This window comes from Hemicordylus capensis, chromosome 4 (genome assembly GCF_027244095.1).
Source record: "Hemicordylus capensis ecotype Gifberg chromosome 4, rHemCap1.1.pri, whole genome shotgun sequence".
NCBI lineage: Eukaryota > Metazoa > Chordata > Lepidosauria > Squamata > Cordylidae > Hemicordylus > Hemicordylus capensis.
The window spans coordinates 231141466-231167689 of NC_069660.1; the positions used below are offsets into that span (position 1 = coordinate 231141466).

The 26224-nt window shown below is 41.2% G+C and overlaps 1 protein-coding gene and 1 long non-coding RNA gene across 15 annotated transcripts in view; one reads left to right on the plus strand and one right to left on the minus strand.

Annotated features, from left to right (window-relative positions):
- CCDC102B (coiled-coil domain containing 102B) overlaps positions 1 to 26224 on the minus strand; it is a 229725-nt gene that overhangs the window by 20129 nt on the left and 183372 nt on the right. For all 14 annotated transcript variants that reach the window (XR_008306121.1, XR_008306122.1, XM_053245406.1 and 11 more), the window contains one exon: positions 241 to 411. Coding sequence is in view for 12 of the 14 variants with exons in the window: in XM_053245406.1 (XP_053101381.1) it covers positions 241 to 411 (171 nt within the window). In the remaining 2 variants the exon portion in view is untranslated. The remainder of the gene's footprint in view (positions 1 to 240; positions 412 to 26224) is intronic.
- Positions 13078 to 15204, plus strand: LOC128322988 (uncharacterized). Its single transcript, XR_008306129.1, has 3 exons — positions 13078 to 14077; positions 14929 to 15025; positions 15109 to 15204. It is a non-coding gene; the product is annotated as an uncharacterized LOC128322988 (long non-coding RNA).

A 26224-nucleotide genomic window follows, 5' to 3' on the forward strand; every position in this document is an offset into this window, starting at 1 on the left:
CAGGTCTCATTAGAAGTGGGGAAAGTATTTCAGCTGCATTCAGAGGGAAGGAAGAGATACGGTAACCAGAGATTATCAGTAGTGGCAGGATTAGAAGGGAGACATAAACTGCATCAAAGGATGAAGTGCCTAATTCATTTAATAACACTGATAATGTGTACAGTATTTGAAGTGTGCCATCAATATCCTAATTTCTTTGCATTCTTAAGATCATTTGACAATCTGTTACAGTCCAAGTACCTTGCTTTCTTCCTGTTTTAATTTCCTTCTTAGATCTTCAACTCGAATGCTCAGTTCCTTTGCCTCTGCCTTATGCTGCTCCACCTTCTTTCTTGTGCGCATCAGCTCCGCCAGTATATCTTGCTCCTGCTTGTTTTGCTCATTGTCACTCTGCTGCAGATCCATAAATTCCTTTTTAATAAATCAACAAATATACTGTTTAGACCAACAATAATTTTAAATCAGCCAAAAATTAGAACTAATTATAGGCCTGATTTTAATGATCAAAAATCGGGAAGGAGAAGCGTCCAACCAAGCTTCAAGTCCTGTGTATGCTCCCGAGAAATGCTCATGTGTCAACAAACATCAAGGGAGGAGGAGGGGGATGTGATCATGTGCTAGCCACAATCTGTGTAGGATGGCAGCAGTCAACCCACTTAGTGCACTCAGCACTGTAGCTGTAGGAAAATTATGTCCTGCAGCATCCTACCACAAGAAGGCTGCTTTAAGGCATTTAATATTGTTACCATATGGCAGGGGTGGCACTCCAGCTGTTGCTGTTCTACAACTCTCATAATTCCGAACTGCAGATCACAGCCAGAGGTTTGAAACAGTGACTTGCACGTTTTATGCATCTAGAGCTCCATAAGTAGGATATATGTTACTGATCAGTTTGGCCTTGGTTATATTATTCCCTGCCAGGGCTTAAACCTCCTATTTCAGGTTTCTTTGTAGGAGCACCTTCTCCTGCCTAAGTGCAGTTGGGACCTTTTGTTGCAATTCCTTTCCTGACTCTCCTCCAAATGGGTATTTCTGCCCCAGAAGAACTTTAGCTCATGCCCTGGGTGGAGTGGGATTTAGTTTAAGGAAAGGAGAGCTGGTATTATCATAGCAAGCATAACATGTTAGCTAAGCATGGTCCTTCCTGGTTGCATATGAATGGGAGACTTGATGTGTAAACACTGTAAAATATTCCTGTTAGGGATGGAGCCGCTCTGGGAAGAGCAGAAGGTTCCAAGTTCCCTCCCTGGAATCTCCAAGATAGAGCTGATTGAGATTCCTCCCTGCAACCTTGAAGAAGCTGCTGCCAGTCTAGATAGAGCAATGGTCTGACTCAGTATATGGCAGCTTCCTATGTTCCTAGTTTGCTCTATATGAGTCTTTCTGAAGTCAGCTGTGTTCATTCTCTTTGTCTGATGCAGTCAAAAAGATAATTATTAGCAGATTGTGTCTGTGTGATGGCACAAAGGAATTCATGCTCTTCTGTGTGGTGGTTCTGACAGCACTCTGTTTCTGCTCCCTTTCTGCCGGTACCCCAGTAGCTCATGTAGCAGAAGCCCTATGCATCCTTGTGTCAGGGGCGCTGTGTGCAGTATGAGGTGCTGACACCATAGTGGTGTGTTTCCATTGTGTGGATTTGTTCCTTCCATGCCTGGTTCACAAGGTGGAACCTGTTAGCATGCAACCCCTATGACTGGTGAAAGCTGATGATGTTGTCATGGATACTGGACAAAGAGTTCGAGATTTTGTGCCACTCTGGGTCCCCCACCCCAACTCTTCTTTTCTGGTCTTGTGCAAGACTCACTTAAGATCACAACTATGTTAGGCTGATTTTAGGCCCGCTTACTAAGATGCAGGCCTAACTAAAATATAACCCAAGTCCTGTTTTTACATAGATCTCCATTAATTATGCAATTGGCGATCAAACTGGCATTCCTCCTCAGATGTTTCATTTGAGAAGTTTTGAAGGAAATTAAGAGAATTTAAATAAGATTAGGGGTGGGGGTGTGCACAAAACCACCTGGCCGAGTTCAGTTCGAGTTTGAACTGCACCAGGCCAGTTTGGTTTTGGCCCCCTTCAAAAATCCCCATTTGACTAGGCCACACAGTGTCTCACTGTGCTGGTGTGGCGGCCTCCAAAATGGACGCCATGCTGGGGAATAGGCCTGGAAAGGGCTGAAGATGCCCGAACTGGGCAATTTTTAGAAAAAAGAAGGCTGGTAGGGGGAGGGGGAACCTCTGTGAATCATCCCCCGTCACCTTGGAGAAGCCCCCTGGACGGGGTAAGTTAAAAAAGAAAGAAAACAATTTCAAAAGATGTGCGATGAACCCCAGAACCAGTCCAGGGTTGAGACAAAACGGGGTGGTTCGGCTCCGGGATCAAGATGAACCGAAGATGGTTCGGCTCGATCCCAAACCTTCAAACCAAACTGGTTCGATATTGAACTGGTTCAGATTCGAACCTGTTTGCACAGTCCTAATTAAGGGAGATTTACAAATCCCTACTTGATGATGAAATGAATTCAGACTGTGGGCTGGATTCAGACTTACTGCTGCACTTGCAGAAGCATTTCGTGTGAATGGAATGAGAGCTATACTCACATAAGGAGCCTTCTACTTAAGGAAGTATGCCTTCTGTAAGCAAACTTTCCTTCTCATTGTGAAAGTAATTTATATCCAGCACTGAGTTCTCAAGTAAAATGACCAAAGAGCACCAATATGAAAGAAAATATTGGAATAGTTTATCAAGGTATTGTGATGGTTCTGATGCAATGAAAATTATTCTGTCAGAGTAGTCTGTTGTCCTGCTATAGCTTTGGGGAAATGTCAGGGAAATGTCTATGATAATGTCAGGGGTATAGCGGTGGAACATTAAATGATATTTTAAACAAGAGACCCTAGAGCTGTTACAGTTAGCCTGAGGAAACTTTCAATCCGTGCATTACAGCCTGTGCAGTTCTCATTTCAACCTATATTAAAATAAAGTTCCTTTGCTTCTGGAATACTGCAGTAAATGAAAATCTATGCCCACCTGCCTTCTGTAGCCAACTTCTCATTTAAGACAAGTATGTACTTTCATGACTCATTGAACTCTCTCTTATGTATTAAAACGATAATAATTTCATCATAAATTGCAAAGGTTCACAAACCAAACCAATGGAACAGATAGTTCAAAGATAACCAAGCAAAAACCTTTTATTTTTGATGGTATATGCATTAACATAATCTTTGATATTGAACAAAAGATAGTGCTTTCCTATTGTTTTTGAATTGAAATGTCCTAGTATGGCTACTTTGGAAAAGATCAACAAGTACAAGAAAGGCAGTGCTGGTCAGGAACAGGACCACGGCTTGTTATTACAGGACCAGTTCACAGTTCAGCTTGAACCAAATTGGGTACAGTTGTAGGGACACCTCTAAGGCATAGTTTGTGATGACGTCATACACCTTTATTCAAGTTGGTGGACACATAAGCTTTTGAGGCACAAGTGGGCTAACCTGTGAACTGCCTAAATAATTTGAACCAAATTTGCTACAGCTGTAGGGACACATAGGGATGCCCTATTGGCATGGTGTGTGATGATGCCATCCACTCCAATTCAAGATGGTGGTCGTGTTAACATCTGAGGCGCAAGCGGGCTAATTTGTGGACTGTCTAACCAATTTGAACCAAATTAGGTACAGTTGTAGTGAGTGACACACAGGGACACCTCAATGGCATAGCCTGTGATTATGTTATCCACCCTAATTCAAGATGGCGGACGTGCAAGTGGGCTAACTTGTGAACTGCCTAACCATTTTGAACCAAATTTGATACAGCTGTAGGGGCACATGGGGAAAACTCAAAGGCATAGTTTGTGATGATGTCAACCACCCCAAGATGGCGGACATGTGAATTCTTGAGGTGCAAATGCACTAACTTGAGGACTGTCTAACTGATTTGGCCAAATTTGGTACAGTTGTAGTGAGTGACACACTGGGACACCTCAATGGTGTCGTTTGTAATAATGTGACCAATCCAAGATGGTGGGCATGTGAACATTTGAGGTGCAAGAGATCTATCCCTGTGGACCTCAATTTGAACCAAATTTAGTCCATTTGTAGAGACAGAGAAAGGAAAGTAGGCTGATTAGTTCTTATTAGAACAACCTGTTTGTGTTTCTTTTTACAGTGTTTACAGTTACAGGGTTCCTCCCCCACTCCAATAACTTTTGTTATGTTGTAAAGACTGACTGCCACATCAATAATGTTTTTGAATTTGGTATCAAGTCAGCTAAAAGCCAAAGAAACACAACTAAAAGCCAAAGAAACTACCAGGAGAAAGCATCACTTATGGTGAAGTTTCTAGAAAATGGAAAACAGATTCTTATCATAAATAGATGGGCTTGAAGCTTGGAGTGCAAGTAGAATAATTCAAAACTGGCTGTTAGAGAGCGGGAGAAAGGGCAGGAAAGTTACATATTAATGGTGGAGCAAAGCTGAACATTTTTGTCATTGTTGCTTAGTTGTAGACACAGGCTTAGTCACAGCTGATCCCTAAGGACAATGAGTGCAGATTCACATAATTGTTTATGAGGCAGCTGCATGATAAAAAGAGTGAAAGTAGCTGCATTCACATGTAATGGGAAACCATGATTTGCTGTTAATGAGGATGAGCAGGTATGAGCCGTAGTCTTGACACTCCCTTTCCCTGATGAATCAGCAAGAAGATTCTGCTATTGGTTTGCTGCAAACTGGAAGTTGCTCATGCATCCAAATGCAGGAAGCTATGTTTTGAGCAAACCAGAATCCCAAACCACAGTTTTATTTTGGTTTGGGATCCAAGTTTGCAGACAAGTTATGTTTTGCTTAACCCAAACAGCCCTATTTGGATGCAACTGTGATTTGCCACAAACCAGAACTCCCTGTCCCCTCATGTGGATGAAGGAGCACAAAAGCCCAAGGCTCACATCTGCTCATTCTCAGAATGGCAAATTATGGTTTTTCATTATATACCAGTATTTATAGATTCTTGCATGATGTACCAATCATGAAACCTCAATACCAGATTATGTGTCTTTCTGTACAGCAATAAAGTTTGGGATGGTCAAAGCTTCCATGCAAGTTCGTTCTCTCTCTCTCTCTCTCTCTCTCTCTCTCTCTCTCTCTCTCTCTCTCTCTCTCTCTCTCACACACACACACACACACACACACACACACACACACACACACCCTCTGTAAACACACCAACAGGGACCTTGTGCAGTTTTCTCAGCACCACCTGCTGGCCAGTTCCTGCATTCCAGGAAGAACCCATTTCTTCCCTCAATCAACACAAAAGTGGTAACACCTAGGTGTGGGCTCTTAGAATGCTAAAACTGGGCAGTAGGTTGCACAGTGAAAATCACATGAGGTCCCTGTTCAGTATGTGTACAGAGGGTAAGATTGCACCAGGAGGTACCACATAAGCCCAGAACACCATGGGTATGGGGAGTAAGATCCCACTTGGAACTTGCATGAAAGCTTCAAATATCCTGCACTTTATTGCTGTATGGAAATACCCTGTCACACATGGAGGTAATTGTGAAGCGCACATGGAGGTCATTCACAAAATCAAAAACTGTGTTCTACATGGGTGTGGGAACTGTGTGCTCTCAATTTTTGCTTGTGTGGAAGCAAGGTAGGAGGAAAACCCGGGCAGCATTCCCTCCTACCTTCCTTCCACAAAATCACTTCTACTCAGGTTTTCCAGAAATCACCAGCCTGATTACTGGCTGGAAGTTTCTAGTACTTCCTCCATTTAACTATAGCCACATATCTTTTTGCATGGATGATTACATGTGTGAATACTTAAATGAGGTGCTTCACACGAGCAGTGTGAAGCGCTAGGAGGAGGTTTGTGGGGAGAGCAGCTTTGACCCGCTCTCCCCACAGACAATCATGTCTCCATCACTGGGAGGGCAGATCACCCGCCCAGATGAGCATTGGCTGGACTCCAGCGCTCCCCTGCCTTGCTGCATCTCACCCGGCAGCTCCGGGGGTTGTGTGAAGGAAAGTGCTGCCATGCAGTGCCTACCCCCGGAGCCCCAGTAATGCACTGCATGAGTGCATGGTGCATTCCTGGGATCCCCCTCCCTCCCCTTGAGTGTGTTTGCTGCAGCTACTTGCAGTTGTGGCAGACACGCAACCAAAAAAAGTGCTTGCTCTATTAACTTTGTTTAAGAGGGTGGCTACAGAAGCAGGCTTGCTGCCATGGAGCCACCAGGCTCGCCCTCGAGCCTGTTGGATCTCACGGGCTGCAGAAATTGGGCTGGGCTCCCTTAGCCCAGTTCCTGCTGGTTGTGAGAATAGCTTCAATGTGTTTTTCATGGTATAGAAAATTCTCAGGAACATAGTGTTTGAGGATGTGTGTGGAGGCTGAAACGGAGCAATTAAAAAAGTTCATAGCAAAGTTGCAATCAAACATAACAGCTATCTGGGAGGAAATTAAACAAATTCATGGGGAATGTCTGCATTTGTATGAAAACTCGCTTTTAAAATATGCTTTAATTTTTGCTCCAGAAAAGAATTCGGTCTTGAGTAGAATTCACTGTGCTACAATTGCTGCAGCTCCCTCTGCAGTTACAATCAGAGTTAATTGTGCTGTTTTTACAAAGGCAACACACAGTCGGAAGACAAATAATGCTCTGTGGTTCAACAAAAGCGATGGAAGGACTCTGCTTCTATAACTGGAAACCGGTTGATTGCCTCATGCTGCTAAGTCTTGTTACACTCCAGCTGCGTTTAATAGGGGGCACTCACAAGAACAGTTATTCTTGCATGGAAACAAGTTGACTTGAGTACAGTATGTATTGACACTATAATCCAATCTACTTCTTTGGAAAAGAAAATGAGCTCAAGTCATCAACTTCTGCCCCCACCCTGCTTCTCTTCACATTAAAACATGTAAACAGGAAGGCGCATTGGAAGTAATGCTGCTTATGAGAAGATATTGGAGTTTTGTGTGGGCCCATCCTAACTGATTGAATATAATGCTGCAGCCAGGAATACTGGAAGATACATAGAAAGGCGCTCAGAAACAGATATACTAAGCAAAACAGCAAAGAGTGTGTGCTTGTCATTTGTAGGTACAAATAGAAAATAAGAAGATATTCTACAAGAAACAAAAAGCACTTTGCCAAATGCTCTCTCCCTCTGTCACATACTTCAAATGTCTATTTTTCCAGTAGGGGACATTTTATAATTGTTTATGTACTGTTCTTCTCACAAATTAAAATGGGGTCATTGCCTTTTCTCAGTCAATAGTGTCAGTACTCACTCTGTGCAAACACATTTCCTTTTGTTTCCTACTCTAGGGTTGCTGTTTTTCACTGGTAGCAACAGGTCACCAATACACGGCTGCTGGGTCAGTTGCTCAGTACAAAACTTATGGTGAATGTCTTATGATTAGTGGGAAAGTAATGATCAGACTGTATCTTCAATGGTTTCTCCCAAATGTGTTTTCTCTTTGTTTTGCTGTGTAGCTTTGTTTTGCTCTGTTTTGGTCACAGAGTGCAGAATATATTTCATTTTAACAAACATCTTGGCACCTTGAAGACTTCTGCCGGATCCTGGCTGCTCATTATATCGTGATGTTTTGAAACAAACTAATATTCACCACAATGTTACTCAAATTTGCATGGCATTTTGAATAGTCAACACAGTTCTCTAGCTTATCAGTGTCATTTATTTTAACATTTGTACCCCACCCTTCAACTAAGGAGGCTTACACAAAAACAAAAACAGTAAAAAGACCCAATAATTCTATGCCATGCTGTGAAAGTTTTCACTAGATCTATTGCAAGGATGTACAAAAACACCTTGAGAAATTTCAAGTGTAATAGGAAATTGATTGGCTTGGGAACCCTCAGTGATATACTTTAGGGGCAGAAAGGGGAAATGGACAGAAATCATTATATGCCTGAAAGATCCTAATGCAAAAGCAACTTTAGTCTGGATTCTGCCCTATGTTCTTGGGTTTCTGCTGTTATTTACTTCAGTACTTAGGAGCAATTAATTACACTAACCAGACTAAAAACAAATTTACATCTGACCTGAAACATTAGTGATGGAGGGGTGGACCAAATGCAAAGGTAGTAAGGCCTCTTGTACCTTTAACAGGTGTGCAGAAGGGTAAATTTTGGAGGGTTCAGCTTAGAAAAGGCTGCACTTGTCAAAATTTCATTTTCAGTATTAATTCATGCAGGAGGCCTGCCTTCCTTTCTGTTGTCACCCTAATTGGTGATCATATGTTGTGACATCCATGTCAGTACACATAGCACTTAACTTTAATGGAACAGCTAGCCTTAGAATTAGACCACAAATAATATAGATACATGCATAAGTGAAATGTCATGTGACTTTATTCATCCTCTAATAAATCTACTAAAACATTCTGAAAGATATTAAAATTACTATTCCAGAGACAAATGCAAAGGAGCTGTTAAGCTTTCAACATGCTTCTTCTTAATGGCTTCCTTTTAAACTACCCTGTGACACTTAAAAATCATTTACCATGTTTAGTATGAGAGTTGAGTATAAACTTGAATTTTGCTTCAAATAGTATTTGTTAATGTTACAAGTACACACTGTTTGTTGAAGAGGGACATTTGAACTGATACAAATTCTGATCAAATTTAGGATATTTGGCAAATAAAATGAAATGTACAATTAGGCTAAAAATAACCCAGAGAATGAGCTTAACACATTTCCAAACAATATTTTTTGTCATCATCATGAAGCCAAAATATCCACTAGAAATCATGGCAAAGTTACAAGCATTCTTTAATATAAACGAGTGTGTCCAATATTATGATCCTGTACTGTATCGTAAATCACTTCTGCAAATCTCCTTTATTTAATTCATATCAAAATTGCTATTCAATTAAGTGCCCTCTACACAGTCTTCCAGCAGAGAAATAAGCATTTATATAGAAGAAGCACCTGTGGGGCTGGGAAAATCACTGGATGGCAACCACTGGGTGGCAGCTGATTGAGTGGCTCTTTCCCACAGAATAGCCCTATTCTATACTAGAACATCTTCCTCAGCTTTTTAACAGCTCTACAATTTAGAGTGGCCAAGCAGCAAAGAAGGATCTATTCATTAAAACAGGTTCAAATGTAAAAGGTAATCATGGTCCCTGACCCAGGAATGACCTTAGAAAGCCAAAGGCTTTTGTTAAGTTTGAACTTAAACACAGTTCAGCATTACAAATGAACTCAGGAAGCTGTAGTTTAGTTTAAAGCAAAGTTAGGTAACAAACCAGAGTCTGACTGAAACCGTGATTTGATCATGGTTTCTTTAACTGATTGTGATTTGAACTATATTTTGAACTATATTTCAAATTCATGATTTGAATTTTGTTTTAGAACATGTGGTACAAATTATTATTATTATTTTATAAAATTAACCTTCTTACCGTATTTACCAAACTCCAAGACTAGTCCCCCACCCACCCCAAGTTCTTTGATATTAGAGACTAGGGGTCAGCTTAAATTCAGATTACTCTTCCTTTTGGATAAATACAGATGTAATCAGGATGTAATCAGGATGTAATCTAAATTTTTTTAAAGGGGCATCTTAAATTCAGAATTGTCTACTATATGGGTAAATATGGTGCATGTTTGTAATTTGGATATGACATCATTGGATTATCAATTTTAATATTCTTGAACGCAGTTCTGCTAAACTTTTCAGTGTCAAGGAAGCTAAATAACAGCTATGTATGTGAAAACACATATCCTGCTTTAAAAACACATTAACAGAAGAGACAGCTTGCTGTAGAGTCATGTGTTGGACTTCAGAGCTTCAGTGGTGCTGCTCACCTCCAAGCTCGCCTCCCCGCCCCTAGTGTAATAGAGCAGGGTTTCTCAACGTGTGGGTCCCCAGATGTTATTGGACTTCAACTCCCATAATTCCCAACCCACAGCCACTGGGGCTGGGGATTATGGGAGTTGAAGTCCAATAACATCTGGGGACCCACACGTTGAGAAACCCTGTAATAGAGAACAAGGGTCTAGGCTGTTTACCTCCTTAAGATGGGGATCCAAACACCTGACAGCTAATCAACCTGTGTTATCCTGATATTGCAGGCTACAACTAAGCATATCCATGAGCGTGGGATCACAAAGCTTCCAGCCTGCTTGAAGTGACAGCCAAAAATAAAGAATGGGAAAGGTGTGTTAGAAAAAGACTCATGAGTGATAGTTGAGCACAGTGGGGAAAGAGACAGCCAAGCACAAGCCATGGTCCATAAGTACTTCCCTTCAACTTAGGGCAGGGGATGCAAAGGACTGCTGATGTCCTTCAAGACAAACAGAGTTTTCATGTCAGACTTAAATAATTTCTTTTGTACATCAATTTTTGCAATACAGTATAAAGCTTCTCTTTGTCAGATTGCTCATTCACATTAAAAATGACTTTCTTGTGCATTCATAATAAAATATTCACATAAAGACTGAGAGGTGCTTAAAGGCAAATAAAGCCACACAATCACTTCTCCCTTCTCAATCTAGTTGTTTGCACCCACCCAACCAAAAATTGGGAGCACACACAGCCCCCAAACCTGGGTAGAATACAGTTTTGGCTTGTGTGAATGCCCTCATTGTGTGCCAACGTGCAATTCCCCACCTCTAACATGAGACTTTAGCAGGAGAGATTGGTCTCTAATTTTGCCTCAAGGATTCTGTGGTATGATCTTCCTCCTATGAACTGAACAGGTGGGAAACTATCATAATGGAGTGGTAGCTAAATTAAGCTGAAATAAAATTGTATATCCATGTAAAGAGGATATGCCTTCCAGCTTCCCAATATCAAAATTAAGAGATATCCTACCTGATTCACACGAGAATACTTCATGAGAGCAGTTCCCTTGAAACAGTTTATTTCTGTAGAATTATAGCCAGTAATTCTTTTTATGAGGATCTCTAGGGTTCTTGTCATTTTTGCTATAAAAGCCATGCAATTTGTCACACAATCTCTCTAAATTTATGATGTCTGGCAAAATACACTGCTTTGGAAAGTTTACCTAAATGTAACTCATAGTCAGTCTTATGCTGTAAACTCAGGGATTCCAACATTAGCAGGAGAGACTCTTTTCCCACTTCTGGTGTTGGAAGCCAAAACAAAAGCCCCATGTCAAAATAGCAACAGCATTCTTGCACGGGACAGACACTATATGAGGTAGGATCACAATGAAATGAGCTTCATGGGAGCTGAACGGGTGAAGCCACAATAATCTCCTTACACACTGAACCCAGTGGTTCTGAGATCTATACCAGCTAAGAGCTGTCCCCAGTACATTCCCTCTTACAAATGTAACTATTATCTCAGTAATCCTTACATTGTCTCAGGAATCAATTAAAATAATAAAATAAAATAATAATAATTAAAATTAAAATTATTAAAATTAAAAATTATTATTATTATTTTAATGTATTAAAAATTATTAAAAATAAAAAATAAGGCACTGCATGGTCAATATTTGCACAATATAAGTGGAAAATCAGAAATTACCAAGACCTGGCAATGGCTTAAGTGTGGCAACTTGAAGAAAGAAACGGAGGGTTTAATACTGGCTGCACAAGAACAGGCACTAAGAACAAATGCAATAAGAGCAAAAGTCAAAAAATCAACAACAAACAGCAAGTGCCGCCTTTGTAAAGAAGCAGATGAAACCATGGACTACCTAATCAGCTGTTGTAAAAAGATCACACAGACTGACTACAAACAAAGGCATGACAAGGTAGCAGGGATGATACACTGGAAGATCTGCAAAAAAGGAGAGGAGAGCTGGTCTTGTGGTAGCAAGCATGACTTGTCCCCATAGCTAAGCAGGGTCTGGCCTGGTTGCATATGAATGGGAGACTTGATGTGTGAGCACTGCAAGATATTCCCCTCAGGGGATGAAGCCGCTCTGGGAAGAGCAGAAGGTTTCAAGTTCCCTCCTTGGCTTCTCCAAGATAGGGCTGAGAGAGATTCCTGCCTGCAACCTTGGAGAAGCTGCTGCCAGTCTGTGAAGACAATACTGAGCAAGATAGACCAATGGTCTGACTCAGTATATGACAGTTTCCTATATTCTTATGTTCCTTGCTACCTGTAGCCAAAATTGGTGTGACCATAAAATTGAAAAAGTGGTAGAAAATGAAGATGCAAAAATATTATGGGACTTCCGACTACAAACAGACTAACATCTGCTTCACAATACACCAGATATCACTGTAGTCGAGAAGAAAGAAAAACAAGTTAAAATAATTGACATAGCAATACCAGGGGATAGCAGAATAGAAGAAAAAGAAATAGAAAAAAAACCCACAAAATACAAAGATCTACAAATTGAGATTGAAAGGCCGTGGCAGAAGAAGACCAAAATAATCTCAGTAGCAACTGGCATCCTAGGTGCAATTCCAAAACAACTTGAAGGGCACCTCAACACCATAGGGGCCACAGAAATCACCATCAGCCAATGACAAAAAGCAACTTTACTGGGAACAGCCTATATTCTGCGACGATCTCTATAACAGCAACAACATTGATAATGAAATTCAGCCATCCCAGGTCCTTGAGAAGGCCTCAATAACACCTGTCTGACTGTGTAAACATAATAGTAATACTAATACAATTACAAAAAGCAGCTTTACTGGGAACAGCCTATATCCTGCAATGATATCTATAATAACAGCAACAACATTGATAATAAAATTCAGCCATCCTAGGTCCTTGGGACGGACTTGATATCTGGATAAAACAAACCAGTCAATAACACCTGTCTGACTGTGTAAATAAATAATAATAATACCATTCTAAATGAAGTGTACTATTTTAACACACTTGTTTGTAAACATATATCTTCAGCTTGGATTAATACTAATGAGTATTTCTACCTTTGGGGATGGCTAGAGGAGAAAAAAACACCAAAATCAGGGGTGCAGACAGAGGAAAAGCCTGAGGAGGAATTCCTAACTTACAGTGTTTGTGAGGGATAGAAGTAGTTTAGAGACACACTAGCTGTCGGATATCATGTGATTTTGTGTAAATATAAAGCCATGTGCTTCCATTGAGGCCACCAGAAGCCACTTACTTTCTGACATCACTGGAAGTTGTCAGAAGCCGGCCTACATCACCAGAATCAATCAGAGGTGGGCCTACATCACCAGAAATGGTCAGAATCAGGCATACCTCCTCAGCCTGGAAGTTCTGTTCCACACCACACCCCCAAATATGCCCAGGCATGCCCTGAAGATGGACATGTGATCCCCCTCTACAAACACGCACCACTACTCTGGACCAATAGGAACAGGTTTTAAAACCTAGAAAGGCTTGATGGTGCGGGCATGATGACAGAGCAGTGACTATTTTGTGTAATGTTATTGGCTGAAACAGGTTCAAGTGACCCCTCTAAGTACAGGCCCTGTGGCAGAGTGCTTAGAGGAGGCCATTTTACAGTTCTGCAGAGACTGCAGCCTGTGAGCCTATCTTTGCCACTGGAACCCTTGAACATTAAGACTGGGAAGACCAGAGCTGTGTATATGACACTGAAGAGCCTGTACCACCCTCCAGCAGGCCTGAAAACTCACCAGATTCCTATTTTTACCAAAGGCCAGGTTCCAGATCCAGAAATAACCTTCCCAGCGAACCAGTATTCTGAACGAAAATGCAACTGTAGGTGCTGTAAAACCATCCCTGTTCCTGCTATGGAAACTGAAGCTGGAGATCCTCCAGCTACTGCCCCCCCAAAAACAGAAGCATGAGTTCATCAGGTTCTGAAACAAGCTCCTGCGAAATGAAAGCTGCATGAGTGAAGAAGAGGCCTCATCATTATTGCTGTGAGGGTTACTGTTGCTGCAACTCAGACAGGGACTTTTCTGATGTTGAGTGTGACTGGCATTCTTTTTTGACAAGAAGGCCCCGGGATTCTCAGTGTGACAATAAGAGCTGCAGGTCTAGTGAAGACTGGCCATTGTGGGATGGCCTGAAACCAACTTCAGGCAGCCCGAAATCCTCTTACTGCAAGGCTATATGTTTTACTTCATCATCTGACTGCATTATCAAGCCTTATAGGTAATTGAATAAGGTATATATGGAGCATATTCAGTAGGAAATGCAACAGAGATTAAATTCATGACTTTTAAGAAAGTCCCATATTTACTTATAGGTAAGATATATTTTCATGATGCCTTAGCATGGAGTTCTTCTTGCTTGCCAACACTGTTAAATAGATATTACGGTGTTATTTATATGTGTTTTATCTTTATAGACCTTCATGATGAAGCAGCATGCAAAAACAGCTGATATCTAGACAGCTTTTCAAGGACTATTTGATTACACCCAGAAATATCTTAATGTGCTCACAAAAGTTTATTTGCTTAAACCTTGGAATACGGAGTTAAACTTACTAATTTCTATATATGGGAGACCCATGAAGATTTTCACCAGACCATACCTTGGTGAATTTTTGAAGAAATTTAAACCATTGGGTCCATGCAGAAGTTCAGCTTCTCCTTTTATAGCATTGTATTTCCAAGAGTTTATCTCTATCTATTTTTGGCATTCTTATGATGGGCTTTACTGTTTCAACTCTTTTACAGTAGTGGACGGATTTTTCCACCTAATTATGGACTTTCACTCTTTGGACACTGGAATATTTATTAGTACTTATGTACAGCTTTAGTATAGTTTTTGTATTATTTGAATTTTGTATTATAACTGCTTATATTCCCATATATTTTGGTTTATAGTTATCTATTTTGTAAATTGTAAATTCTTACATTTATATTGATTGCATTTGATTTTCTAAATTGTATATACTGTATGAATTGTGATTTAGAAGCTATACATTTTTTTTTTAGTATGGTTTATATGTTTAATATGATTCATTAGTTTTCCACTGCATTTTTCTTCATTTTATACAGGGTTTTTTCTCATTTGCGGATATTGTACGTGTTACCTTTTTGATTTGTGATTACAAAAACTGAACAGGAAGCTCCAATTGAGGAGCAGGACAAACAGGTTAGCCTGATGTGTTTTAATTTGTTTGCTTTGTTTGTTTATCTTAGCCCTGCAGTATTAAAACATTGCCCTCTTTTGTGCAGGTCCATGCCTTTGAGAACATGTACCTTGGGGATGTCAGTGTATCCTGCAACTCACGTGGTTGCACTGATGGTGACCAATAAAAAAATTATTTTAAATATATGTGATCATTCTTGTGTTAAAAAGCACCATGGCAAAACATGAGATAATCCTAAAGAAAGTATATTAGGCCCCCGGGAGAGTGGGGAGCTTCAGGGGTGTACATCCATTATTTAAAAGAGGCCAGGCAGCACAGTAAAGCACTGAGTAAAAGGCAAGTTGAGGCCTGGCTTTCAGAGCAGTACACATTGCACAAGAGCCTGTGAAGATTCATTTTAACAGAAACAAGACTGTTGTTTCAGGGTTGGATGCACAATGGCAGGCCGATTTTGTGGACATGCATGAATTTTCTAAATACAACAAAGTCTACAAGTGCATGTTGTGGATATTCCATCTAAGTACGCTTGGGGTGTGCCTCTAAAAGACAAAACAGGTAGGGGAGTGGCTATGGCTTTTACAGCTATTTTCAATGAAGTCTGAAAGCCTGGCAAGCTCCAGACCAATAGAGGAAGTGAGCAGTTAAATAAGCTAAATAAGTTAAATAGGTGGCCTGATAAAGGAGCATGGGATTCACCACTTCGTCACGAACAATGATGTCAAAGCAGGAGTAGTGAAATGGTTTAATAGAGGTTTAAAAACAAGAATATGGAGGTATTTTACCACTCATAACACCTTCACATTTATTGATGTCTTGCCTGAACTCCAAAAGAGATATAACCACAGCTTTCATTCAAACCATTCAAACCAGGGCTCTGGAAGTTAACCCCACCAATGATCTGGCTGTTTGGAAAACAGCTTAGTAGTAGCACTATCCACAAAAAAGCCAAGCCTCGTGTGCTAAGAACAGGAGATCATGTCAGGATTTCTAAAAATTTTGAGAAGGGTTTTGAATAGAACTACTCCACAGAGCCGTTTATAGTGGATAAACACCACCGTGCTGCTTTGCACCATGTGGCTAGCAAGCAGGCAAGCATGAGTGGAAACGGAAGTGACTCTTAACCATAGAGGTTTTTTCATGCCAGAGGTTAGCTCAGATTGCACCCTTAAGCTAGAGTAGCTCTCAAACCCTCCCCCATGGCTTTTTCCTGTGTGTGCCATGTCTACCTGTTAAAAGATTACATGGGTGAAGCAGTTCTTGGAAGCTTCTATCCTGAAGAATTACAGAAAGTTAGTGCAGAGGACAAGGTATATAGGGTTGAAAAAATTCTAGCTACAAAAGGCTATGGCAAAGTAAAACATTTAGTGTAGTGGCTAGGCTGGCCTGACAAGTTCAACAGCTGGGTAACTGCTTCAGACCTTTGCGAACTGGTATAGAATGGATGACAGAGGATTTTATGTTACTCTCCCCAGTAATGCTAGTAAGAAGGCTTTCCCACAGAACACTAGTTCAGCCTTCACTATCCAAATAGCAAGGCTCCAGGATCTTCCTAAGGAGTGGGGAGTGGGGCTGGTTGAGATGCAGCACCCACACATTTGGGACACCATTACAGAGGATACCCCCTTTAAGTATGTCAAGAAGTGGTCCTTCAGCTTATGAAAGGGGTTAGGGGTGTGCATGGACTGGTTCACGATCGAATTGGTCTGCCATGAACTCGTCCGGTTTGAGCAGTTCGATCGTGAGCCAGGTTGTTGGTTCAACTGGCCCTGCTGTTTGGTTTGACTGAACCAGTTTGGGGAGTGGTCGTTCGGTCCGAAATTGGAGCAAACCACTATTGACGGTCTGTGCACACCCCTAAAAGGGATATTACTAGGGGAGTGCATGAATCAAAATCTGATATTTGATTCAAGGTTGAATCAGATTGCACCCCCCCCCCCAAACTGATTCGTCAAAAGCAGGCAGCTTGGCCAGCTGCCTCAACAAATCAGCCCCGAATCCTCCAAATCAATTTGGGTGGTCCATACACCATTTTGCAGCCTGGTTTTCTGGGGAAATGGGCCTCAAAATTGCATTTTTTTTTCTGAGGAGAGCTGATCTAGCAATTGGGATCTGAAGGTAGACCAGCCCTCCACTCCAGACTTAGCATGTCAGTCTACCTTAGAGGACAAGTCTACATGGATCTCCTCCGAGGCAGGCTGATGTGCTGTTAAAAAATCCCTTAGCACTCAAAGCATTTCTGTGGCTTCTGATAGTATGCAGAGGGTTAGATATACCAACCACGGCAATCTGAGCTCACCATAGTCATCAGACCCTATTCTATCATTCACAGTGTCCAACAATTCTTGAATGGCAGAATACAACTCAGCTATCACTTCAGGATTGGAGAGTGCTCCATCTAGATTCACAAAATGAAATTCCTGATAAATCTCTAGACCTCTTTGCTGCAGAATGACCCTCTCCCAACTCTGGATAAGTTCTAGGTATTCATGTACATCTCATTAGTATGAGATTCTGCAGCAATGTCTGGCTGGGACTCTACAGCAGGATCAACATCGGGTGTTGCCGTGTTTTGCAGCTCCAACTGTTCAAGAGCAACCCAAGGATCAGCAGTTGTTAGTGCTTCTGCAGATGGATTTGGTTGAGACACCTTTGTATGATCAGCAGCAGATGCTATGGGATGGTTTTCCAAAGAATTAGCAGCAGATTTGTGCACCAGAGGGTGGCTTTTTGCCTCTACATGTGTTCATGCCCCTTTCCCACAGAGTGGTAGTACATGAATAAGCAAACCCATTTTTAATTTCACTCACAAAATCTAACCTAACACTGCAGTATTTTTAAGGACATCAAGACACCACCCTTAGCCATTCACCATGGTCTCTTGTCACTGACTCCATCAGATTGGGTGGTGCACCAGCATTGCCCGGTTTTTCAACAGTGAGTTCTAAAAACAATAACATGGAGTTAGAAAACTATAGATCAGTCCACCTCACAAGGCAGTTGTTGTAGTAAGTCTGAATACTCTAAAAGTTGTGGAACCAACACTAGTGCTCCAGGTGAGACTTGAACTCACAACCATGACATTGCTTTGTGTTAAGTGCTTTTGTATAAGTACCCTGTGGTACATATTGCACTTCTGGAGCTGCTGTCTAAGTAAGCACAGAGTTTAATTAATTATCAGATTCCTCACAGACTGCTTTGGTCTTCCCAGATGATGGGAAAAATAGTTTTACCCCTTGATAACGAAAAAGTAGTTGCCGGAGCTTTAGTCATCTGCAGGAACACAAAATACACCCTTAGTGGTACACAGGACCATCAAAATTTAAGAGTGGGATTGAGAGAGAATGACCCTCACCTAAATCACTGCTCTGGCTTTTCTCCATCTCAGGGTGGCATGGCCTTATCATTTCATGCAGATGAACAGAGAAAACACATTTTAATTAGGGCAGCTCAGATATGCCCCCCCCCCCCGAATCACAGAGCCATTTTTAGCAAGGGGCTTGGCCATGAAGTGGTGACACATTTATATAAATGCTCTGGACTGCATAGAATACACCATGAGACAGCACGAGCCAGCTCGAGCCATACACCACGAGCCAGCGTGGTGTAGTGGTTAGAGTACTGGACTAGGACTGGTGAGACCCGAGTTCAAATCCCCATTCAGCCATGAAACTAGCTGGGTGACTCGGCCAGTCACTTCTCTCTCAGCCTAACCTACTTCACAGGGTTGTTGTGAAAGAGAAACTCAAGTATGTAGTACACCGCTCTGGGCTCCTTGGAGGAAGAGTGGGATATAAATGTTTTTTAAAAAATGCTCGTGGAAAACCAAAATAACTGTGGCAAACTACATGACTATTACAGAAAATGGAACATAATCTCAGTCTCTAGAACTGGGTAGCATAGATGATGCTGAAAACTTTTTCAGAGCCATGATGGAGGCTGAATTTATGGATGGAAAAATCAACAGAGTCTGGATTTTAACCACATTTCTATTTGAGACCTGCTTACAAAGAGTTATAGCCACCTGTGACCAAATAAAACAGGTCACAGATGGCATTTTATTACAGATTACATTGTGAGAACTAAATCTGCCTGGGTCCTTGAGCATGGAGGCTGGGTAAGTTTGTTTATTTACACAAACTTAGTTAAGACCCATGCATAAAAGTACCCTATTTTATATTTATTTATTCTAGGAAAAATGCTTTGCTGGGAGCTGGTTTCAGGGCATGACAATCAGAATGCTGAAAAACTTCAACCAACGATTGAAAATGTGTTACCTTACTTCAAGGTGTGTGTGTGTTTAATATAATTTAATATTTTTTTAAAAAAAGAAATAAAATGCCTATTACTCAATTTTTAAAAGGATGACAAGGATGGGATTCAAACCCATGTGTGCATAGTACAAAGGAATAGCACTCCTTCGCCTTCCCACTTGGCAACCTTGCCATGTTTCTCCAAGCTAGGAAAATGAATTGTGAATTAGTACAAGCTCTGATTATGGAAAGAACAGCAAAACTTCAGTTTAAGAAAACTTTTAAAAACCACATCAAAATTTAAACTTGCAAAAATAAATACAGGGCCTCGCCTCTTTGGGAAAAGCTTAAAAAGTTTTAAAACCACATGACTTTGGTTGGGGAAAGCCATCGTCAAAATTCACACACACACCCCATTTAAATTATAAAAGGGGGCAATCTCTCTATATAATCCTCTAAAATGTACCTGTCACTAATCCCATGTGTGGCAGCTCTCGTGAGACTTCATGAGTGAGGGGAGGAGGAGAGGAATGCTGGAAAGTGGCAGCTGGCTGGCCAAGAGAAGGCAGCAGTAAAACTGGCAATGGGGATGGGTGAGGAGAGAAAGAACACACGAATTGGCTGAAGGGATGGGGGGAGAACAGCTGAAGGGATGGAGACGAAATGCAGACAAGGCAGGGAGCCGGATCACTTGGGTGGCGGGGGGACTAGGGGCACAGATGCTCTGTGCCAGGTCTGCTAGTTTAAATTAATACAGGTAGTAGAAAAGTAAAATAGTATTTATTTATTTTGTTAAATTTTTATGCCTCATTTCATTAAAATAATCTCAAGGTGGTTTACAAGACATTTAAAACAATATAAAACTATAAAAACTGCACAGTAAAAATTAAATTGGAACATAAAAATACAAATCTAATTAAAAAGTTAAAAAAGAAACATGTACAATATAACCATAAGATACAAAGCAGCAGCAACAAAACACTCATATAAAGCCCGGGTAAAAAGCCAAGATTTTACTTGCTTTCTGAAAACTGTGATGGAGACTGGGGAGTGGATGTCCACCAGGAGAGCATTCCAAAGTCTAGGGGCAATAACTGAGAAGGCCCTGTCCCACTTGCATGAAAGGCAAGCCTCCCTCATTGTCGGCACACAGAAATATTTCTCTAACATAACCAGTTAGAACAGTAGAAAATACTGTGGGTTAGATCAGAGGAATTTGCTAGGAAAGGTACTTACAGAATCTGGAGGTCTGCTTACTTCTGGAGGTCCAGGGAGAGAAAGAGCAAGACTTCCTGTCCCACTGTATATTTTAAAGTACATTTAGCCTAGACTACACATGACCAGGATTGGGCTTTTTGAGAGGCTGTTCACCAACACGCACCCCTTCATGCTACCTTTAGAGTCTCTCCTAAGGTCTTTTGTAGGAAAGCATGATGAGCTCATGTCCTGATCTCATCAGCTTCCTAGACCAGTCTCCTCTAGGACCCCACCTTCTATAATTAAAATAGAGCATTTTTTCCTTCCAAAAATAAAACCATTTTATTTATAATGTTGGCATGTTTTTGAGGAATGTTTTATATCCCCTCTTCTGAAGGATGACATTAACGAGGAGAGTCTCACAATAGGTGAGACTTGCTGGAGGGGGTTAGTGAGGAGAGCACAACTTAGCCCGCTCTCCTCGCAGACAATCCCCAGGTAACCCTGGGCAGCCGGATCGGCCGCCCACACAACTGCTGGCTCCATCACGGAGCCAGCGGGGGCTGCAGGGGTTGGGGGCTGCGTGGCCCCCAGAAGTTCCAGGATGCCCTGTGCAAGTGCACGGGTCATCCTGGAGATACCCCCGAGCCTGGGGTCTGCTTGCAGCCTCCTGGCAGGGGTCTACTCATGTGTTGCCGCAGTGCGGATCCACGCCACAGCAACGCATGACAAAAAAAAACCTGGGTTAGCGGAGCACATGCTCTGCTAACCTGGGCTAAGGGGAGGGCTTCTGAAGCAGGTGACCCGCTTTGAGGCAACCGGGCTCGCCTGTGAGCCCGGTGGTTCTCACGGTCTGCTAAAATCGGGCTAGCCCAATTTCAGCTGATTGTGAGAATAGCCTCAACATGTTCTAACATTCTTATATCTAAGGAATGTAATATTTGTTCCAGAGCTTCTTGTGGCTTGGATGCATCCTTAATATTTGCCATCAGATTTAAAACCTGGTCAACTGTTTCCTGGGTTAACAATAGCATTTATGGAGCATAAGCAATGATTGTGACAATATAAATCACTGGTGACATAGGCCTGCTTCTGACAGCTTCCGGTGACATCAACAAGCATGGAGGTTCTGGCATTGTCCCGGAAGGTACATGGCTTTATTGGTATACAAAAGCACATGGTTTTTGACAGCTAGTATTTATTTATTTTACTACACTTATTTCCTGCTCTTTCTCCAAGGAGGCCAGAGAGGTATACATGGTTTTTATCCTCACAACAATTATGTAGGTTAAGCTGAGAGATAAATGACTGGCCAAAAGACACTCAATGAGTTTCATGGTTGAATGGGGACTAGAACCTAAACCTGCATAGTCCTATTCCAACACTGTAACCACTACAGCACATTGGCTCTTATATAGGTTTTTAGAATTGGTAGATTCAATAAAATGAGGGGGGAGCTCCTCAGATGCTAAGGGGAGATCAGCACCAAGTGCTTGACAATGCAAGCCTAAACCCTAACTGACTATATTACTTAAGATAAAATTTATTGAAATTAAGTAGTCCTGTAGAATAACTTCTGAGTAGTACTATTGAGCAACTTAGTCTGGATATCAGCCCTATCTTTAAAGGCCAAACATTTCATATTAAAGAAGCATTTGTTTATGCTTTCAGTCTACCATTGGACTGAAGTATTTTTAAAAATCCTATTATACTGACAGCAACCATCTTTTGTGTGCTAAACTAGAGGTGGAGGTGTTACATGCAATTTACATTTCCTGTTAGGATCTGCAAGATACTAGGAGATGCAAAACTTCTTCAGGCAAATTGATTCACTGAGAAATGCATAAGGCATTCCTCATATCCTGTCAGTCTTTTAATCATTTTCCATGCTTCTGTAACAGATGGATAATTTTTTAAAACACAGAAAGAGTTAAAAAGAATCATAGCTTTTTTTTCAGAGATCTGTTGAGATATTTTCTCCACACCAGGAAATATGATCCTGGAAAATAATGTTATGATGGCTGAAAAGTCAATTCCCTTTAAAAATCACTATAACACTAGAAAATGCTGATGCTGACTACATGAAAGCCAATACTGGTTTATAAATTTGCCAGTGTTTAAACAAGCTAATGGTTTGCTGGTATATGCATTTTTGTTTCAATCTCATTTACAAGACTTTATGGAGACAGGTAGATCAATATCTTCACCTCAATCCACGAACATGTTCAGCAGTATAACTTGGATTAGGACATATTTATCTGAAAACAGCTAAGCAGAGTATTTTGAGCAAATGGGTAAAGGCTATCCAAAGTGAAAAGGTTGTCAGCTTAAAATGAAATGTTCTAGTTAACTGAGTTGTGGGTCACAGCCAGAGTTCCCTAAGGCATGTGCATGTGCATGCGTTTTTGGCTGTCTGCTCAGTTAATTTTAGATCCCACTCAGGTTGAATCAGGAAGGCCCCACCCTGAATGTATGTGCACACACACTGCCTTGATATTCCTGCACAGAACAAAACTCATTGCATGCACAGGTAAGAAAAAATGGGAGAGAACACTGATCACAACATACAGGGCTGCATCTCAAAGCCTATAGAATGCTTTGAGTTTTCAATAACTAGATACATTCTGATACATAAAACACTGTTAATAAATGAACCCCTGACAATATCCCTTAAAGGCCAATAATGTGGCACAACAGGTAGAATGATATGTTTTCAGTCTCCCATTGGTCTGCAGTATCAAAATAGTTCAATATATGGTGGCAGCAACCTAACCAAAAGTGAGGAAATAAGAACTGACATTATTTAATTGAAGTCCAAGAAGAATCCAAATGTGAAAAAATAAAAATCAGATCTGACGCTAGGGGTGTACACAAAACCTGCTGGCCCAGTTCAGTTTGAGGCCAAACCAGCCTAGAACTGGACAGGGCCAGTTGGGTATTGCCCCCTTCAAAGCCCCCCAGTTCAGTTCGACTCGTGTGTGTGTGTGTGTGTGTGTGTGTGAATATATAGATTTCATTATTTTATTATTTTTTTAAAATTGTGCTTACCCCCTCTGGGGGGCTTCTCTGAGGCAGTAGGGGGAGGTCTGTGAATGTTCCATCTTCCCCTGATGGCCTCTATTTTGCTAAAATGTGCCTGGTTCAGGCGATCTTTAGAGCTTTCTGGGCCTTTCCCCCATCGTGGTGGCCATTTTGGAGGCCACCGCACATGTGCAATGGGCCCTGCATGGCCTGTATCATGACCCAGGTCATTAAAAAATGTGCACACACCGCTAAATGGCCGGGGGGAGGGGGTTCAGTCCAATGTCAAACTGAACCAGTTTGACTTCGAACAGGTTCAGATTCGGACCTGTTTGCACATCCCTATCTGACACATGTGCATTCTGAACATAAACCCTTTTTATGTTTTTATGAACTTAGCTAACTAAGTATTTTTCTTTCTCAAAATACATAGAATGAAATAGCCAAGATTAATATAAAGGTTAGCATCTCTATCTGTCTTATGACACAAGAGTTCAAATGTAAACAGAAGTGATAAAATTATTTCACTTTTTCATATTAGACATTAGTGCAGTGATTGTTCTAGAAATAGTGAAAGCATTTGACACCTTTAAGACTGAACACATTTAAGAAATTATAGAATTCACTTTCACTGAAAATTCTTTTCACAGGATAATGTAATGTTTGTGTGTTTACACATGCATGTTCACACTCATAAATGGGCCAAGGGAGGAAAACCCTGTTTTGCAAGATACGATTAAATAAAAGGAGCACACATAAAAGGAGATAGCTTACACAAGTCAATCATATAAGATTCAAATGCCAAGGTCATCAAGTCTAAAGATGGGTACAGGCCCATCCAATCATGGTGGCCTGAGGTTCAATTTGTATGACACAAGATTACTGCTGGCAATGAGATAACCAGCCCAAGTTATGATTAGATTTCTGCAATTGTGTCTAGCACAGGAGAAGGAACAATAATTTATGTCTGGACACTTGCAATGCCCAAGAATTATGTTCTGAAGACAAAAAGAGAAAAACTATAAAACGAAAATCTCTTTATAGGGGCATGAACTATTGTCTACAAGGTTTTCACTACCAAATACTTGTGAATGTCTTCTATATGGCTCACAGATAGACATTTATCTTCCTTTTTTGCAAGATAAAACACGAGGATTTCTCACAATCCTCTCTGTCAAGCACTCTCCAAATATTCTTAGAGTGAGCACTTTTTCTTCACTATCAAATCATAAGAACAGCCCTGCTGGATAGGCCGAGGCCTATAGTCCAGCATCCTCTTTCAGACAGTGGCTCACCAAATGCCCCTGGGGAGCCCACAGTCAAGAGGTGAGGGCATGCCCTCTCTCTTGCTGTTGCTCCCTTGCAACTTGTATTCAGGGGCATTGTGCCTCTGAGGCTGGAGGTGACCTATAACCACCAGACTAGTAGCCATTGATAGGCCTGTCATAAGAACATAAGAACAGCTCTGCTGGATCAGGCCCAAGGCCCATCTAGTCCAGCATCCTGTTTCATACAGTGTCCCACCAGATGCCGCTGGAAGCCTACAGGCTGGATTTGACGGCATGAATTTGTCTAAACCCCACTTATTTATCATATTTTTATATTGCCTGATATGAACATCTTTAGGTGCTGTACAACATTTAAAATAACATTTAGAAGTCAACACATATTAAAATACATGAGACACAATAAAAATAATAGCATAAAACAGTTATTAAAACAAATTATTAAAATTTAATGCAATTCAAGCTAGTGGCCATCACCGTATCCCATGGCAGAGAATTCTATTGATTAATTATACACTGTGTGAAAAAGTACTTCACACTTGTCAGTCCTAAATTTCCCAACCTTCAGTTTAATGGAATGGCCTCTGGTTCTAGTGTTGTGAGAGAGGGAGAAAAAATTTTCTCTGTCCACTCTCTCTACTCCATGCATCATTTTATACACCTCGATCATGTCTCCCCGTAGTTGACTCTTTTCCAAACTAAATAGCTCCAGATGCTGTAGCCTTGACTCATAAGGAATGGAGTTTATTGATTAATTTCCACATATTAATCAATAAAACCAGAGTTTGGCCCCTGCTAACTGAGCAGTAGGGATGTGTGAACAGGTTTCCGAACCTGTTCGACAGTGAACCGGTTTGGATTGATGGTTCAATATCGGACCAAACCAAACCCTCCCCACCCTGGCCTGTTCGGGGGGGGTTCTAAGTAAAAAATACATATTTTTTAATTTTTCTTGGGGGGGGGCTTCTCCGATGCCATGGGAGGAGTCTCCAGAGGTCCCCCCTCCCCCCACCAGCTTCCATTAATGCCCAAGTTGTCCAGCTCAGGCTTCACCCCCATGGCAGTGGCCATTTTGGAGGCCACCGTACATGCCCAAATTGTAGATAGAATCTGGAATTACTAATTTAAGAGCAAAAGCTCATTGGAGTATTGATACACTATCTTCTTTTATTATGTACATAGGGGTTTTTTTTAGGAACACAGGAAACTGCTTTATACTGAATCAGACCACTGGTCTATCTAGCAGAGTGTTGTCTACACTGACTGGCAGTGGCTCTCCAAGGTTTCAGGCAGGCATCTTTCCTAGCCCTACCTGGAGATGCCAGGCATTGAACCTGGGGACCTCCTGCATGCAAAGCAGTTGCTTTGCCACTAAGCTATGGCTGAGTATTTCAAAACAGATGAGATGATGTCAAACAGCTTATTGATTTATATTTTGGTGTATGTG